This window comes from Tupaia chinensis, unplaced genomic scaffold, assembly GCF_000334495.1.
Source record: "Tupaia chinensis unplaced genomic scaffold, TupChi_1.0 Scaffold000099_1, whole genome shotgun sequence".
Taxonomy (NCBI): Eukaryota; Metazoa; Chordata; class Mammalia; order Scandentia; family Tupaiidae; genus Tupaia; species Tupaia belangeri.
Window position 1 is genome coordinate 2660411 of NW_006159563.1, and position 14100 is coordinate 2674510.

Genomic DNA, 14100 nt, shown 5'->3' on the forward strand with positions numbered 1-14100 from the left:
AGAGAGAGAGAGAGAGAGAGAGAGAGAGAGAGAGAGAAGAGAGAGAAAAGAAAGAAAGAAAGAAAGAAAGAAAGAAAGAAAGAAAGAAAGAAAGAAAGAAAGAAAGAAAGAAAAAGAAAAAGAGGAAGAGGAAGAGGAAGAGGAAGAGAAAAAGTAAGCCACCAGGTCTGGGACTCAAACCACGGTTGTCCATGTCGGAGTCCAGGTGTCTTCACCACACCAACTGCTGGCCCCCTAAGAAACTCTTAAAAAGCTTTTGGCAGAGAAATTGACTAACTGTATGTGTGGAAATGAATGACTACATAGGCCTTTTACATTATTATTAGTGAACAGAATGAAAAGAAAAATGTTTTATAATGTATTTACATTATTAAGAAATTATTGGGGCCAGTCAATGATGTGGAAGTTAAGCCAGCTGGATCCCACGTGACCAATTGTGTGGTTTACGTCCCAGACCCAGCAGCTTAAAAAACACACTGGGCACATGTGGGTGCAGTACTCAAAATCCCTGAGAGGAGAATGGAAGGAAAAGAATTGTTGTGTGGTCATCCTTTGGGGAGTGATTTATCACTTTCTCTCTCTAGGAGCTTACATGCAAAAAGAGAAAAAGAGAAAAAAAGGAAGGAAGGAAGGAAGGAAGGAAGGGAGGGAGGAAAAGAGAGGGAGGGAGGGAGGGAGGGAGGACGGGAGAAAGAAAGAAATTCTCAACTAATATAGTCTTCAGTGTTTCTAGATTTATGATCACTTGACTATGGTTCAGTTTCAGGACTGCCTTTTCACTTTCTAGACAAAAGTAACTTCTGAAGAAAATTAATAATGTAAACAAATGGTTTGAAGTACCACAGAAGCATCTGTTTACATTCAGATAATTAATATGCTAAGTATTCTTATCTATTAAATTAAAGCAGGTCACCTAAGGACTTTTCTAGATAATACTTCATTAGCCTAATAATAATGAGTATCTACAGTTGAAGTAATAAAATGGACATCTGTTTTAAAACATCCTTCAATTAAGCCTTTTACTATATCAAACCAGCTTTTATATCTAATTTCAATTATTGCGGTTTGTTTGTTTTTAAAATTTATATGAATTTATTTCCTCCATGAGCAAGAGAGAGAGAGCACCCCCAACAGGGTGCTCACTTGCCTATCTACTTCGAGCTCCTAACAAGTTCTAGATCAGGGCCAAACATATGCCCAGAGTACTCAGGGAGGTCTCTGGTTTTTCTTTCTTTTTGTTTTTTGTTTGTTTGTTTGTTTGTTTTGAGAGGTTTTTGCTATAGGGCGCGTGCGCTCTCCAGACAGAGAGAGACAGAGAGACAGAAAGTGAGAAATCACCCCCTAAAGGGAATGGGCATGCCGCAATCCCTTCTCCTCCATTCTCCTCTCGGGATCTTGAGCACGCACGCACATGCGCCCAGCATGAGTTTTAAGCCACCGGGTCTGGGATGCAAACCGCGGTTGACTACGTGGGAGTCCAGTGACATAGCCATTACACTAACTGCTGGTTCCCAGGGAGGTCTCTGGTTTTGATCTGTGAACAACAAACCTTGCCATATGGGACTGCCTGGTAAAGCATCTCATTTTACTACTGCACCACAGTCTGACTCCCATGTCCCCATCAATTACAGAGGAATTACATGTTAGGAAAGAAAAAAAAAACCTACATTGAAACAAAATAAAAATGTTTCTTCTTACCTTTGATGTCCTCCATTCCCAACCATCTCCTATCTGTTGTGAATGTTTAATGAATTCTGCACAATAATGCTGGAATGTTTTTTCTCCCAAGAATTCATCTTCTTCCATATTAAATGATGACTGCAATATAAAAATTAAGTATTTGCATGAGCTGTAGAATACATGTTGGAAAGAATTCTGCTAATTGGCTAATTTCTTTAAATAAACAAAAATTTAAGATACAGAAGGGAAAATAACCTTAGGACCATTCCAAAGTGTGTTTTTTTTTTTTTTTTTTTTCCCATCTCTCTCACCCTATAACCATTGCTTTTAATCAGAAAGAAATGTGATCAACATGAAAACCCAAAACCTAGACTTGAAACAAATACATATCTATGTTTTTTATCATGACAAGGGGTTGGACATGGTCTTTTATGAGGGAATTGGGGAAGGGGAGGTATCAGGGTGAGGAATGGACTCAGAACCTGCGCTATGCAGCATCAAAGGGAGGAGTCAGAGAAGAAGGAAGTCTAATCTATTCGAGGTACTAATTTATTCAAGGCACTAATCTATTCAAGGTACTAATCTATTCAAGGTACTAATTTATTCACAGTATTCATCTACTCAGGGTTTCAGGTTATCCTGTAGCTTGGGGAGGGACACTAAGTTTGCCAGAGGGCAGAAATTTCAGGCAGCTATCAGTCCTGAGTTATTCATGAACTCAGGATCCTTCCATATCAAAACAACCTCCTCAGAACTTAGCTGTTACATTGCTAGTGCCAATCATCACATTTCATGAGAAAGTTCAACTCACTAACAAATGCTGTTCTTGGGACCAGCAAATAGCATAATGGATACGTTGCTGGACTTTCACATGGCTGACCATGGTTCAAGTCTTGGACCCAGCAGCTTGAAACTCACACCAGGTACTTGTACATGTGTGCCCAAAATCCCAAGAGAGTGGAGAAGAGATTGCCACATGGCCAATCCTCCTGGGGGGCGATTTCTTGCTTTCTGTCTTTCTGTCTCTCTCAGTCTCTCCAGCAAGCACATGTGTCCTATAGCCAAAATTTCTCTAAAAGAAATTTAACACCTAAAACTCAGTAACAAAATAATGTTCTAAACCCTGAAACTGTTTATCAAAGTGTAAGGTCATTATCATCCAATTAATTACTTACTTTATCAAATTTACAAATGTGACATATTAAGAAATACCCACATATTTGTATTACAAATATCCAAAATGTGAAACATCATTTATAGAGAAAGAATTTTAGAACAAAAAGGAAACCCACAGATCATGTAGTTCAGGCTCTCAATAATAAAAATTAGAGGAAGTGAGTTCCTATGTTCTCGTCATTAATGATAAACATCAAGCCTGTCAATAACTACAGCAAATTCTATGATGGGTTCTCCTCATCATTTAATTCTTACACAACCTGGGAACCAGCAGTTAGTGTAATGGCTATGTTGCTGGACTCCCACGTAGTCGACCGCAGTTCGCGTCCCAGACCCGGTGGCTTAAAACTCACGCCGGGCGTGTGTGCGTGCATGCCCAAGATCCCAAGAGGAGAATCGGGAAGGGATTGCGGCATGACCATCCTCCCTGGGGGGTGATCTTTCGCTTTCTGTCTCTCTGTCTCTATCTGTCTGGCGAGCGCACGTGCCCTATAGCGAAAACCTCTCAAAAAAAAAAAAAATTCTTACGCAACCTAAAAGTTGTAATTCCCATTCCTCACGTGAATAAGAAGTAATCTACTCAAGAATACAAACCAGAAAGAATTCAAATCTGTTTTGCTCCAGGATCCATGAACTATCTACATCAGTGGTCCCCAACTTTTATAACACAAGGAACCAGTTTCATGGAAGACAATTTTTCCATGGATGGGAGGAGGCATGGTTTCAGAATGATTCAAGAACATTATATTAGTTCTATACGTTATTTCTATTATTATTACATTGTAACTTATAATGAAATAATTATATAATTCACTATAATGCAGAATCAGTGGGAGCCCTGAGCTGCTTTTCCTGCAACTAGGTGTCCCTCCTGGGGGCTCTTATAAGACTCTAATCCCGCTGCTGATCTAACAGGAGGCAGAGCTCAGGTGATATGCAAGTGATGGGGAGTGGCTGGAAATACAGATAAAGCTTCACTCATTTGCCCATCATTCACCTTCTGCTGTGTGGCTCAGTACCAGTCCATGGCCCAGAGCTTAGGAATTTTTGGTCTATAGCAGCTGATTCTCAAACCAGGGCACTTTCTGATTATTTAAATTTAGTATAACTAATATATGGAATATGTTCATTCATTTCACAAATTCATATTGAATATCTACTAAGTAGTAGACACTGTACATAGATAAAGCTTATGAGAAAGAAAAGTAGTTTAGCATATTTAAATTTTAAAGGCGTAAACACACCCATCAGGTTTATTGCCCAAAGGGCATGTTTTAGTTTTCAGTAAAGGAACTGCGATAATGGAAAAGGATTATAGATTTTACATTAAGACCCTCACTCTTCACCTAAGTGTTCTCTAGTTCATGATGTAAAGAATAAGGTATAGCTAATCAGTTGCCTGCACTGTTTTAATTTTTTTTTTTTTTGGAGAGGTTTTCGCTATAGGGGGCGTGCGCTCACCAGGCAGAGAGCGCCAGAGAGACAGAAAGCGAGAAATTATCACCCCCAGAGGGGATGGCCACGCCGCAATCCCTTCTCCTCCATTCTCCTCTCGGGATCTTGGGCACGCAAGCACACACACCCGGCGTGAGTTTAAGCCACCAGGTCCGGGACGTGAACCGCAGTCGACTACGTGGGAGTCCAGCGACATAGCCATTACACTAACTGCTGGTTCCTCAATTTTTTCATTATTATTATGCCTGAGGGTGTATGCACACACAGGAGAAAAGGAGGGAGGGAGAGAGAGAAAGAGAGAGAGGGAGAGAGCGCATGAGCCCACATCCCAGTGGGACCTGGTCATGCCAGAATCCTCTTTCCTACAATTCTCTGTCCCATCAGGATCCTGGATATGTGCACGCACACCTGGCATAAGCCACTAAGGCCAGGACTCAAACCCCAGAGAGTCATGTGGAAGCTAATTTTCTCTACATAGTGCATAACCACTGCACTATAGGGCTGGCCCTTTGCAAAATGGACCAGTGTCAACTGTTGACAACTCATAACCACCTCTCTTCTTGCCCTTCTGCTTTTACATAAACCAGCTTTCTCAGTTGCCATTTCAATAAGCACATTTCTGAGAAATAGTCTGCTCATCTGGGCAATTTATACTAAGCCCTGGCTCAAATAAACTATTTTTTTTTGTTTTTTTGTTTTTTGGTTTCTTTTTCCTTAGTATGCCTCAGTCTTCTTTTTCAGGTGATAGTTAGATAAACAAATACAGAAAAATATACAGTCCAGCCTAATAAGAGCTCATATTCTAAGAAAAGGATAAAAGCAGTAAGTGCACTGTAATTATATTAGGAATTCTTTAGCCAATCTTCATCCAACGAATTGGTCAGATTAATTGACACGGTGTCCATTCCCTCTATGAAACATTGACTGATGTCTGTGGCATGCTGACCACAAAGAGCTTCTGCTACCATCAGTTGAGAGTATGTTTACAAATTACAGTCTTTTCCTTTATTTTATTTTTAATTTGCTATAGGGCAAGTGCACTCACCAGAGAAAAAGAGAAGAAAAGTGAGAATGCATCACCCAGGACCAATGCCCACACTGAAATTCTCTCTCCTTCAGGATTTTGGCCATGCATCTTCAAGTGTGCTTTTCAAGCTACTGGGTCCAGAATTCAAACCAGGCAGTTGGCCATCTAAAATCTAGCTCTTTTAAGCACCATGCCACTGGCTTGCCCAACAAACTACCTTCTTGTATCATAAGTATATACTTTAAATCAAATATTAACCAAACAAAGCAAAAAAAAAAGTAAAAAAATGAATAATGACTGTTACTTCAGTTATTGAATGCCTTGAAAAGACTCAATAATGGCAAAAAAATCATACAAACCCAGAATTCTGCACTCAGATAACTACACGATTGGCTTGCATTCTTTTATTTAAACCAAAACTAGATAGCTAGAGGATGTACTCTGGATTCAGTTTAATCAAGAATTAACAGTGAATATCAATCAAGTACTCACACTCAAAGAAATGGCCTTGGTTATACATTTTTTTAAAATAATTATTTTATTTAAATTTATTTATTTATTTAGAGAGACAGAGTGAGAGAGAGAGAGCAAAAAAGAGAGAGAGGGAGAAAATGAGAAAGTAAGCTGCTAGAACCAGGACTCAACTGTGGTCGGCCATGTGGGAGTCCAATACCCTTAACCACCATGCTACCTGCCAGGCCCTACACATTTTTTTAATTAATTTTTTAGAGGAATTTTTGCTACATGGTACATGCGCTCACCAGAGAGATAGACAAAAAGTGAGAAATCATCCTCTGGGGGTAAGGCCACACTGCAATCCCTTCTTCTCCATTCTCCTCTAGGAGAGTTTTAAGCCACCAGGTCCGGGACTCAAACCACAGCCAATTATGTGGGAGTCCAGCAACATAACCATTACACCATCTGCTGGTGTCAGTTACACATTTTAAAACTGGCAAAAAATGCATTTATGTTTGAACTTGATTAGAATAAGTCTAGTGCACATGTATTTTATTTTAACTCTAGCTTTAATCATTTTTTTCAGTTGCTCAACTATCAATTCTGATAACACTAGAAATAAAAGATGTCTATTTAAAGTGTATACAATAATGGAGATATGCACAAATATTATGGTAGGCACAAGAAGGGTCCCTTACCAAGAGCTGATGAAGTGAGGAGGTTTGAGGAGTAAAGATGGAAATGAACCTTTAAAGAAGGAGTTTTTCACACCAGGAGTGCAAGTATCCAAGGGCTGAAGACTGTGGAAAGGGGCCTCTGACATGGTAAGACCTATTTAAGGGTGTCTTTCTGGCTATTGCTTTCTTCCTCTCCCATGTGTATGTGCACGTGCTCTCTCACATAGACAAAATAAACTATTTTTAAAATAATAAAATAGGGGGGTCAGCAGGTGACATGGTGGTTAGGGTGCTGGATTCTCACATGGCCAACCATGATTCAAGACCTGGATCTGGTGGCTTGAAAATCACAACAAATAGATACATAAATAAATAAAGTAGGTGCCAGCCCTATAGTAGAGTTGCTAAGCACAGTGCATTGTGAACCAGATCCCACCACAGTTTGAATTCTGGCCCCAACAGCTTAAAAAACACACTGAGCATGTGTGTCTGTGTGTGCCCCAAATATTCTGACAGGATGGAGAAATACAGGAAAAACGATTGTGGTGTGACCACACTACACTGGCGTATTTTTTTTTTCTCTCTCTCATAAGTACATGTACCCTTTAACAATTAAAACGATTTTTAAATTAAAAAATAAAGTAGGAGGGCCAGCTCTAAAGCCTAGTGTTTAGGGAAGCCAGATTCCACATGGCCAACCACAGTTCCATTTCAGGGTCCAGGGGCTTGAAAAACATGCTGGGTGCATGTGCATGCCCCAAATCCAGACAGGATGGAGAAGCTAAAAAAATTGCAGTGTGACTATCTCCCACTAGGAGGTGCCTTCTCCTTCTCCCATTTGCCCCCATCTATTTTTTTATCTCTCTCTGATGAGCACATGCATCCTCTGGCAAGGAAAGAAAGAAAAAAAAAAGAAAATATTTTTTAAAAATAAAGTAGGAGTTTGGCCATGGCAAATTGTCAGCACATGAAGCACATGGACCACTGACTCAGTGGTCCAAACATAGAGAACAATGCCATTAACAATGCAGAGAACTAAAGGAAGTTTGGTGTCACTGAATCATGGCGCTGGGAATGTAGGGAGACAGTCAGAGAACACATAAATAAAACCTGTCTGCCCTCAATAAAGGGGTAGAATTTAATGGAAAGGAGCCTCAAACATACAGGACTGACAAGAAATGAGCTTCCTGAAAAGAGGCATGTGTACTATGCCGGAGTTTGGACTATTTCCATAGGAAACAGGGAATCAGAGCTTGGAGCTAAAAAGGTCAAAATAATAAATCATTAGGGGCCCTGTAGGGGATGGATTTAAAAGGCACAAGACTGAAGTCAAAGAGGTGAGTTAGAAGCTGTTGCCATGGTCTGAGAAATCAGGAGGATCTGAACCCACATGGTGAAAGGAGGAGGATGAATATATATACCTTAGGCAGTCAGGAGAAGCCAATATTGACTTAGAAACTAGGAAGCATTTAAATATGCAAGGGACCTAGAAAGGAAGAGGAATTGACAAAAGAACTAGAAAACAGAGTCTAGAATTTGCTGGAGACTGGGACCAGCAGTTAGCATAATGGCTATGTCGCTGGACTCCCATGTAGTCAACTGTGGTTCGAGTCTCGGACCCGGTGGCTTAAACTCACATCAGGCGCGAGTGCGTGCGTGCCCAAGATCCCGAGAAAAGGATGGAGGAGAAGGGATTGTGGTGTGGTCATCCCCTCTGGGGGGTGATTTCCCGCTTTCTATCTCTCTGTCTCTCTCTGTCTGTCTGGCGAGCGCACGTGCCCTATAGCAAAAACCTCTCCCAAAAAAAAAAAAAGAATTTGCTGGAGACTGAGGTGTTACAGAGACCCAGGATAAACAATTCAAGAAAGCAGAGAATAACCAACCCACCTGCAAAATAACCAAAGAGAGTCAAAATCAAAGAAAGACCCATTAAGGAAAGAACTGAAAACACCCATGGTACAAGACAATGAAGCAGTCTAGCATGTAGTGTCCACAGTAGTGGAGAGAGAGGCCAGATTGCAACAGGCAAAGGAGAAAACTAAAAGTGAGGAGAGAGTGAAAACTTAGCAGACTACTTTTTCAAAAAGTTTGATTGAAAGTAGGTAAGATTTGGTAATAGAAGAGGTACATAAGCTTCAGGGAAGATACTGTTTTACAAAAGATGTCTGAATATATGTTTAAACTGAGCAAAGGGAGCTGACAGAGAGGGAAAGTTAAAAATATTGTAGCAAGGACCAGCAGTTGGCGTAATGGCTATGTCACTGGACTTCCACTTAGTTGACCATGGTTTGAGTCCCGGACCTGGTGGCTTAAACTCATGCCAGGTGCATGTGCATGCATGCCCAAGATCCGGAGAGGAGAATGGAGGAAAACCATGCTATATGACCATGCCCCAAGGAGAGCGCTTTCTCTTCTGTCTCTGATGAGTGCACACACCCTTGACAATAAAAAAAAAATTAATTTTTTAAATTTTTATAAAGACAGAGGGAGAGCCAAGCATGGTAGACTGCACCTGTGGTCCTAGTTGGGAGGCTGAAACAGGCAGCTTGCCCTGTATTTAATAAAAAGAAAGAAAGAAAGAAAGAAAGAAAGAAAGAAAGAAAGAAAGAAAGAAAGGAAGGAAGGAAGGAAGGAAGGAAGGAAGGAAGGAAGGAAGGAAGGAAGAAAGAAAGAAAGAAAGAAAGAAAGAAAGAAAGAAAGAAAGAAAGAAAGAAAGAAAGATGTTGGGCCAGCAGGTGGCATAGTGATTAAGGCACTGGATTCCCACATGGCCAACATCAGGTAGAGTCCCAGACCCAGCAGCTTGAAAGTCAGACCGGGTGTGTGTGTGTGTGTGTGTGTGTGTGTGCATCCCCAAATAACTGAGAGGAGAATGAAGAAGGGATTGTGGCATGCCTTCTAGGGGGTACTTTCTCACTTTCTGTCTGTCTCTCCACACCCTATAACAAAGATCTCTCCAAAATAAATAAATAACAATATGCAAGATTTCACTGTGACACTGATTCATACTACATCCCATCCCCACCACCAAATGCAGATTTACATGGGGGAACTATTAACTCAGGGCTTCCCAAAACACATTTGACCATAGAAGGCTTTTTCCATAGAATATAGTAAAAGAAATAGTGGGTTAATGGTTTATGTAAGTGTGTATACTCTGAACGTGTGCTCCTGAGACCACAGCAAAGTCTGCAAGGGCTTAGGGGACAGTAGGAGAGCCAGCTTGAGAAGAGAAAGCACCAAGAGCAGGAGCATAAGCACAGAAGTGTCTAACGGCAGTGACTTAAGCAGTCGTCAGACATGACAGGAAGCTAAGTGAGATCCCCAGGTGACATACAGAATTTTAGATTAAGAGGTGCTTCAGCGCAAATACAAGTTCAGAATGTGTCATCTAAGAAAACACTAAAAGGAAGAACAGGGGCTAACCAAGCAAAATGAAGGAGATAAAGGGAAAAGAATGTGCAAAAGTCTGAATGAATATAAGGGAAAGTCTAGCTCCCGCCATGGCATGTTGGTTAAGACAGCTGCATTCTACATGGCTAACTGTGGAGTTTGAGTCTGGGACCCAGCAGCTTGAGCACCTGTATGTACATGCCCGAAATCTCAGGAAGGGATTCTCGCATGACCATTCCCTCTAAAGGTAATTTCTCAATTTCCCTCTCTCTCTTTCTCTGTCTCTCTGGTGAGCACATGCACCATGTAGCAAACTTAAAAAGAGATGGAGAAAGAAAATCTGATAACAAGAAACTCTTGCTTGACCAAAAGATAAAGACAGAGGAAAGGTATTGGAAGAAGTAGTTCAGATAAGACAGGAGAGTTTTTGCAAGGGGAAGAAGGGCTCAAAAGATCTTTGAAAGTGGGATTAAACGGACTGGATTTGCATTCAGACTTCCAGGAGAGACTGCAGGTCTTTCCTAACAGGATGAAGTCAGTTAAAAAGCTCTCACAGTAATACAAGAGAGACACTGTGATGATGCTAAACAGAGCCAAAGATTGGCAATAGAGCAGAAGAGAAGGATTATCAGAGACATTTTGTTAGTATACTTCTGACTAATGACGTATCTTTGGATGTGAAAGGATAGGGAAGAATAAAAGACAAAAGATTCCAAAGAATTCCAATGACTGCCTTGAAGTGCTGATGCATTGGCTAAGACAGGGACCTTGGAGAAAGAGCAGAGATTTGGAAGAGATACTTATTTTAGCTCTATAGATTGAGTTTGAGTTTGAAATGTCTATGGAATACTCAAGTGAAGGGGTCTAGCAGGCATTTTGAGGTGAGTCTGGAATCCAAAAGGAAAGAGAAATCTGGGTTGGAAATATTGATTCAAAATTATTATTACATGGATGTGTAAAAGAACCCATTTCATCACCCTAGGAAAGAATGCAGTACTAGAATAGGAAGAGAAGACTGAAATGCAGCAGAGAAATAGTTTTTTCAATGCTATGATGATCCTGACATATACTATGAGATACTAAATCAAAGAAAAATGGACTTTAATTCACAAAGAATAACTAACATATTTAGGTTTTTTTTTTTAATTCCACACAAACCCTTACTTAATAACAAAATTGAACTAAGTACAAACAGTCCATTCCCCAAGCTCTCCAGTTATTGAGGCTTACTGAACTATTAAACTGTTACTTGAAACATAAAATTTCACGCAGTAGCCATAGTTTATCTAATTAACAGTAATGTGCTACTAGCAAGATGACTGAACATCAAAACACTAATTAATATTTGGTTGAATACTTTTAAAATTATCTAAGGACTGGGCTTCACTGAAGGATGCTACATATAACTCAGCTTTATTACAAAATTAAAATCCATATCATATTAAAAGAATATCCATTGTAACTTGAATGATTATAATGTACCATAATGAAATATCACAAGATAATTATTGTTTCTTTGTTCAAGTAAGATCATTTCAAATAAGTAAGATCAATTTCAACATTTAAAATGAAAATCCAACTCAATCAACATTTTACCATTTTTCATGTTATGATACTCTCTAATCCTCTACTAAATTCATAGACTACTAAGGCAGGAATTTGAATTTTAAGATTTCCTATTAGGAGATAGCTGAAAATAGTCAAAAATAGAAATAATCACAACTGAGGCTAATTAAGCAATAATGGCAAAAATAACTCTTATTTTTCAAATGAAGAACCTTTGACATGTGAACTGCCTATGTCTCCAGGCCAGAGAGGATAACAGAACATAGGTGAACACTCAATAAAAAGTCAAATTTCAACTCTCATCCCATCCTAAACAATGAACCTCTCATTTCTCATTGAAAGTTAGAAATGAGTCAGAGCTCCTCTCATCATAAAGTATACACTGTGAATGCATCTGTTGCCTTGGCCTTACTCTTGTTAAACAGTGCCCTGATATATTTTTTTAAATGCTTAATCAAAACCTTCTTTAACTTTTTCAGCAGAGGCTGAAAATTGGAAAGAGAGTGTAATTCTTCCCCACCAAATGAGAGTAGTCTTCCAAACTACAGGTTAGCTCTTGACCATATAAAGAAACTTATTCTGCTACTAATAAAATATATCTTTTCGGAAAAGCAGCCCCTGTGAATTCAAACACTGTGTGTAATCATTGTTCAAATAATCTGTTTTAATTAAAACAATTTTTTCACTATCACTCTATATTTTTTTTATGTAATGTTTAATCTAATATGTGTAAGATTAGTTCTTTGTTTTTGATTGTTTTGTCCTTTGGTCAGAGACATTTCTTTTGATGAATCTATAAATCAGTGTGTATCAGTCATAATGAGACTACAACACTATAAGAAACAGAACTAAATTTCCCAGAAGCTAAGATCATTTACAAAAATGCGATTATCACAGAACATGCTATGCAAACACTTAAACGTGAAAGATCATTTTTTACTAATAAAAGCAAGCAGCTTCTCTATACTTATTGCTCCTAGCAATAATTCCACACTATTGCGACTCTAGATGTAAACTCTTCCCTTTAAAAACATGCAATTACTAGCTAGAGAGGTAAATGTCGCCCATTACTTTTATGGCAATTTCACTCAAATTCATTTCAATTAGTTCATCACTTACCTGGCAGGCTCCTTGGGCAGTGGTTCTCAAATTTTGAGAGCAAAGAAGTACCCAGGATGCATTTATTTTTATTTTTTTAATTTGCTATAGGGTACATGACCTGGCCAGAGAGAGAGAGAGGGAAAATCTGAAAGCACTCCCAGCGAGGATGGCTACACCACAATCCATTCTCCTCTATTCTTCCCTGGAGATTTTGGACAAACATGCACGCACGCCCAGTGTGTTTTTCAAACCTCCAAGTCTGGGACTTGAACCGCACAGTCAACCATTCACCAGTTGAATCTTTTCTCACTCAGATTTATATGACATCTAATTTTTCTGTACCAGTTCCATTATAAGATTGTGTGTGTATATATATATATGTATATATATATATATATATATACACATATATATATATGTACATATATATATATGTATATGTGTGTGTGTGTGTATATATACACACAAAACAAGACTTCTCTGCAAGCACATGAGAGAAGTTATTCCACCATTGCTGATGATTTGAATGGTCCACCGGCTCAAATTCCCTTGTTGTCTTTGAATAGTGAGACTTTAGAACTAATTCAAGTCAGCACATATGCTAATTAGGCCAGAAGGAGAAACTAATGGGATATGACCTTGGCTAAAAATATCCATTAAATAAGAAGCTAAAGAAAAGTTTAACATGACAGAACCTCAGACCAGGTGCCAGTCTGAAATTAGATACATCAATGTGTTTTTAAATGATACCACCGGGGCTGGCAGTGCTATGGTTGTTAAGGGTGCTGGACTCCCACATGGCTGACCGCAGTTCAAGTCCTGAGCCTGGCAGCTTGTTTTCTCACTCTCTCTCTCTCTCTCCTCTCTCTCACTCTATCCCTCTCGGGTCAAATTTAAAAAATAACTAAATGGACAAAGTTAAATAAAATAACTATTTAATTTTTAAAAAATTATACTACCAAAAGGACCAGCAGATGGCACAATGGTTACATTGCTGGGCTCCCACATAGTCAACTTAGGTTCACGTCCTATACCTAGTGGCTTAAAACTCACATGGGCACGTGCGCATGTGCCCAAAATACCGAGGAGAATGGAGGAAAAGAGACTGTGGTGTGGCCATCCTGTTGTCAATTGGCTGCTATTGTGACATTATTAAGAGGGTAGAATATTAATCTGCTTATGGTGTTAAGAGGTAAGGTCTATAAAAGGTAATTAGGATTAGCTAAAATCATTAAGGTGGAGCTCCAATAATTGAATACTGGTGGTTTTATGAGACGAGAGAGAGAGGCCACACACAGGATTTTGCCCTCTTGCCATCCATGTGATGCTCTGCACTGCCTCAGACTGCCAGCAAGGAGGCCCTCACCACACAGAGCCCCTTGATCTTGGACATCCAGAATTGTGAGCTTAATGACCTTTCTTCTTTTTTCCCCTAAACTCTACAGCCATGGATATTGCATATTTTTTAAAGTTTATTTATTTATTTCTTCCAAGAGAAAAGGAAAGAGAAGCACTTACAACAGGGTCTTCAAATTAAAATTTAAATTAAAAAAAAGAACTATAACACAT

At 39.3% G+C, this 14100-nt stretch overlaps 1 protein-coding gene across 1 annotated transcript in view; it reads right to left on the minus strand.

The window, feature by feature from the left end:
• The window catches only part of ATG10 (autophagy related 10), a 319989-nt gene that overhangs the window by 300114 nt on the left and 5775 nt on the right, over positions 1–14100 (minus strand). Inside the window, exon 2 of the mRNA XM_006143489.2 lies at positions 1699–1818. Coding sequence (XP_006143551.1) covers positions 1699–1806 — 108 coding nt within the window. The 5' untranslated portion in view covers positions 1807–1818. The remainder of the gene's footprint in view (positions 1–1698; positions 1819–14100) is intronic.